Here is a 3,280-nt window from a genome sequence, read left to right on the forward strand (position 1 = left end):
AACAATAAAAGAAAAACACCAAACAATGAAACAAACACCAAAAAAAATCAAAGTAAAAAGACTTAATGGGAAATATTTTTAAAGGTGTTGTCAAACAACATTTCTTCAAGGCCAAGCAGTTGTCATAGCATACAGAAGTCAGCTTCCAACACAATGACACTTCGTATTTGCCTTTCCAATATTTTTAGGGTGCAATTCAGCGGTGTAAGCACCAGGTTTGCATTTACAAAATGTGTGCTTGTCCCCACAGGCAAGTAGGTATTGTACTTCAGCATCTGCTTACACATTTAAGTTTGTATACATAGTTGGTGTACCTTGCAAGTACAAAACAGGCTCTCACCTTTGAAAGCTACAGTACTCCAAACATTAAACTTCCAACCTCTTGCTTTGGTATTGAATCAACAGAAAATTTACAATGCCATTCTACAGTCTTACACAGACTTAGTTATTGCCAGGAAAATAAAAAAATAACAAGTCTGAGTAGCCAAAGAAATCTACAAATACATTCATCAATATGTAGTACATTATGAATAAGGAAACAATACACAGAATCACTACAGTACGGAAAAACCCCAAGTAGTTGTAGGAAAGCCTGAAAGTCTTCCTAACTTTTTTTCTCATGGAACATTTAATGTCACTGTATCAATGATGATATAGCAGCTTCTATTATGTTACTTCCCAAGTTGTACACTTGTTGATTTTTTGTTGTTTGATTGAAAAGCATGGTGGGAAACGAAGGGCCTGTGAGGAGTTCAGCAGCAACACTTAAGTGCATTGAAAACATTGATAATCTGTGGCACATAGGAATTAATGTGTTACACAGGATACTTTTTTCTATTTACAGTATCATACACTTGCATAAAGTCTCTGCTGCATTTTTTTTCAGTACTTAGTGTGTGGCAAATCACAGTAACGTTATTCATAGAAAAAGGAAATTGCATTTTCTTATGAAAAATAAGTGACTAATGGGTATCACTTATCCGTGCTTAAGCTATCTACCCCTCTGAGCCCCATGAGTCACAAAATCTAATTGGCACAAAAACATTTTGATAACTTTATACAGGAACTGATTGCTCTTGATTGTTTACCTCTTGACTTAATCATTATGTTCACTGCTAGAGAATTATCCACTTTGCTAGATGTCAGAATTAATGCATTAAAAAAACCCCACGAAACCGAGAACACCCAATACAAAAAAAACAACAACCTGCAAGAAAGAGTGACTTTGCTGTTGGGTATCTGACTGCATGACAGGAACTACCAAACCAATGGGGTATATCACAGTGATATCATGCTGCCTCTCAGATACCAAAGACTATAGCAAGCCTTCACAAATAATTATGTTTATGGAAGTAGTAAGCAACTCCAGGAAAAGAACTGCCTTATCACCAGGCTTAGTAGGGCATCAGAGCCTTCAAAGCAGTTTCTGATATCAGTCTGAAGATGCTGGGATTTCAGCTGAGGCAGAGGCAAATTAGAGGGAAGTGGGAAGGACCTTTGTACACAATGTGACAGCTGAAAAAATTACATATTTGCACTTGATGCAAAACACACCGCAGTAAAGGAAGAAAAACAACTAAATGACATTGTCTCTGAGGGTAGCAGGCATGGCCCTCTGCCTCACAACAGAAATCAAATATGTAACAATCAAGCAGAAGGACAAGGTAGAACAAAACCATGTTTGAAGGTCAATTTCGCATCCTTTACAAGAAGCCTGGACCCATTTCTTTGCTGGTAAAACCCTGCCACCAGGTCTAAAGAGGCTTTCCATCAGAGCAAGCAGCTGTCTACAAGTATAGCAATTTTAAATACTTACTAACTGTTGTACAGAAAAGTTTACTTGTGAGACTGAGAAAGAAGGGCAGAGTTGCTTTTAGTCAAAGGATTGCATACTCTTCTAGAAATCAGGAAAAACACAGTAAAACAAAAAAAAAAATCCAACCAGCTGTGCCAACTGATTATCAGTTTACTAACCTTTGTGTTTAAATCCTCAACTAAGATATTAAAAATGCACTTTCAACACCTGAACACAAAACAGGGTGGACCTGTTATGACAAAATTACTTTCTTTCCAGTATCCTCTTCATTAGCTTTTGGTGCCACATGCTGAAGAAACTAGGTTTAAATCAGTGAATTGCAAGTGTCAGCAGGCAATGATTTGCACTACACTGGTGGCTCTATCTTGATCATCCTTTTCTTCAACACCTCCTTTTATTAACTTTTAAATTTAAAAATCAATCTTCCATTTGGAAATTCAGAGCCAGGTCCGATTTTCTTTGTCACCTCTGGTCACACTGTAGGATATCTTCAGAAACCATTCTTATTTCTTGCCGATTCCATTTGTTACTTTTGATTTGGAGTGCCGATTCCTTCTTCTAGATGAATGGCTTTCACTATTGACTGAATGTTTTGGTGGACTATTGTCAGCACCTGCTGAGAAATTAACAGGTTTTTTACATATATATATATATATTTCACATTGTCAAGTTCTTGTTTAAAAGACAGTAAGGCTTTCTAGAGCTACAATGTTTACAGTGTAGATTATTTCAGGCTAATACAAACTGGTTTTGATTCTTGTACTCCATCTAGTGGCCTATTTTTTTAAAAAAAAAAAGCACCATTCTTAAGACTTCTGTAAGACTCTTCCTTCTCCAAAAAAATTCAGAAGTTTGTTATAGCAGAATATAGTGGTGAAACATCCTCTGTTTTCAACGACATCAACAATTAAACCTCCACATTTTTACTATCAGCTAGTCCTACTATCAAAAACCAATAACTATGGAAGCAAGGTCACAGATCCTTGTAAGAGGACCTTTCTTGTTTTCAGTCTTGCATATGACAGACCACTTTTGAGTCTGAGAAAGCAAAAGGAGACAATGAGCAACTGAAACAAAAATTCAAAAGCAAAACCTGAAAGAGACTGAAGTTTGTAATTAATGAAAATCAGAGAAAGATTTGCTTGGCCAGACTTTTCTAGCATCTATAAATGAGGAAAACATTCTGAGTGCAAGCAACTTTTCTCCAAAATGTAAAAATCCACAAATTTACTAAACTGAGAATAAATTAATGTCAGCATCCAGAAGAACCATATATGAAATATAAAGAAGCTCTGCTGTAGGTGCTTTTCAAGCATATGATAAATGAGAAATATTTTTAATGATACAAATACCTGGAGCATAAGCTCTGATAGAGATAACTTCCAGGTGTGAATCTTGATATTTGTTCAACAAGCCAGACCACACAGAGGAGGCAGGTAACTTAACTGGCCTCTAGTGTAGGGA

At 36.3% G+C, this 3,280-nt stretch overlaps 1 protein-coding gene across 1 annotated transcript in view; it reads right to left on the minus strand.

Annotated features, from left to right (window-relative positions):
• Positions 1 to 2,027: 2,027 nt before the first annotated feature.
• PTDSS1 (phosphatidylserine synthase 1) overlaps positions 2,028 to 3,280 on the minus strand; it is a 24,189-nt gene continuing 22,936 nt past the window's right edge. Inside the window, exon 13 of the mRNA XM_010080759.1 lies at positions 2,028 to 2,429. Within this exon, the coding sequence (XP_010079061.1) occupies positions 2,320 to 2,429 (110 nt within the window). The 3' untranslated portion in view covers positions 2,028 to 2,319. The remainder of the gene's footprint in view (positions 2,430 to 3,280) is intronic.

This window comes from Pterocles gutturalis, unplaced genomic scaffold (genome assembly GCF_000699245.1).
Source record: "Pterocles gutturalis isolate BGI_N339 unplaced genomic scaffold, ASM69924v1 scaffold15611, whole genome shotgun sequence".
NCBI classification, from domain to species: domain Eukaryota; kingdom Metazoa; phylum Chordata; class Aves; order Pterocliformes; family Pteroclidae; genus Pterocles; species Pterocles gutturalis.